Genomic DNA, 1,455 nt, shown 5'->3' with positions numbered 1-1,455 from the left:
AGTCGTCCGTCTACAGGCTGCTGAAGAAGTACTGCGGGGAGCGCCCCTACTACCTGCAGCTGCTGGAGCTCTTCCTGCAGGTGAGCCCCTGCACCCCCCTCCCCCAGGTACACCTGAGGCTGTTTCAGATGTTTGGCAGTGTGTGGGTCCCACGCTGCTCCATAGGCTTCTGAGTGTCCAGCCTGGCACACGCCTGCCCTGCGGAGTCAGAGAGGAGTTGTGATGGGATTTTCCTGGGGGCTGTGTGAATAAACCCCTTTCTCTCCTCTGCAGACTGGCTACCAGACTGAGCTCGGGCAGGCACTGGACCTCATCACTGCTCCGATTTCCCAGGTGGATTTGAGTCGCTTCAGTGAGCAGAGGTAAAGGGATGGAAGGGGACAGAGGTGGTGGGGTGGCTCTGCCTGCAAACCCTTCCAGACTCTGTACAAGACTCTGGACAAGGCTTTGGGGAGTGCGTCTCGCTCACGCTGTTAGAGCCTGGGAGCTGGTGTGGAGGGAGATGCTGCTCCTCTTTCACTGGCCCTGGTCTGCAGAGCCCTGGGAGAGGGAGGGCTGGGCTGTGTCGCTGAGCGCGGTTCCTCTGCCGCAGGTACAAGGCGATCGTTAAGTACAAGACAGCGTTCTACTCCTTCTACCTGCCCGTGGCCGCAGCCATGTACATGGTGAGTTGCAAGGAAAGGGTCTCAGGAGGGGTCTGGCCCTGGGCGTGAGGCTGTCAGGAGCAGGAGGGCGGGAGGGAGGCAGAAGCTGGAACATTTCCTCTCTTTTTCGCCCTCTTAGGCTGGCATTGACAGTAAGGAGGAGCACGACAACGCCAAAGCGATCCTGCTGGAGATGGGTGAATTCTTTCAGATCCAGGTAGGAGGTGGCTCCCCATCCCTCAGTTTTTGTAGGACGTTATTTGTGGTGCTCACGCGTTTCCATCCGCATCCAGGACGATTACCTGGACTGCTTTGGAGACCCGGAGCTGACGGGGAAGGTTGGCACTGACATCCAGGACAACAAGTGCAGCTGGCTGGTGGTGGAGTGTCTGCGCCGGGTGACGCCGAACCAGAGGCAGATCCTGGAGGTAACGCCCCCAGGCTGCTGGGGAGGTGGTGTGGATGCCCCCCCCCGAGGATGTGGTGTGGAGGGAGCACGGTGCCGTAACGCACCCCTATAACGCTGTCTGCCACCCTGCACAGCTGTGCCGGGAACAGGGCTGATGGCTGTGAGCGGTGTAAGGCCACAGCATGGAGAACAAGAGGTGACTCCTGCCACGCTGTGAACGAGCAGCTGGACCTCAGCCTGACTTGTTCTGGTGTTTTCTCAGGAAAACTATGGCTGTAAGGAGCCTGAGAAGGTGGCAAAGGTGAAGGAGCTCTATGAGGCTCTGGGCATGAGGGCAGCTTTTCAGGAGTACGAGGAGAGCAGCTACCGACGCCTGCAGGAGCTGATCGCAAAGCACGCCGC

The 1,455-nt window shown here is 59.4% G+C and overlaps 1 protein-coding gene across 1 annotated transcript; it reads left to right on the top strand.

The window, feature by feature from the left end:
* Nucleotides 1-5: 5 nt before the first annotated feature.
* FDPS (farnesyl diphosphate synthase) lies at nucleotides 6-1,450 on the top strand (the record flags this gene model as incomplete). Its single annotated transcript, XM_010183072.1, has 6 exons — nucleotides 6-80; nucleotides 274-362; nucleotides 593-665; nucleotides 784-861; nucleotides 938-1,072; nucleotides 1,316-1,450. Coding segments are annotated over 6 exons (585 nt in total), but the record flags the coding sequence as incomplete, so codon positions are not given.
* Between the last annotated feature and the right edge of the window lie 5 nt (nucleotides 1,451-1,455).

The sequence above is a fragment of the Mesitornis unicolor genome, unplaced genomic scaffold, assembly GCF_000695765.1.
Source record: "Mesitornis unicolor isolate BGI_N332 unplaced genomic scaffold, ASM69576v1 Scaffold49574, whole genome shotgun sequence".
Classification (NCBI taxonomy): domain Eukaryota; kingdom Metazoa; phylum Chordata; class Aves; order Mesitornithiformes; family Mesitornithidae; genus Mesitornis; species Mesitornis unicolor.
Note: the sequence above shows the minus strand (reverse complement) of the source record. Positions and strands in the feature narration are given on the sequence as shown.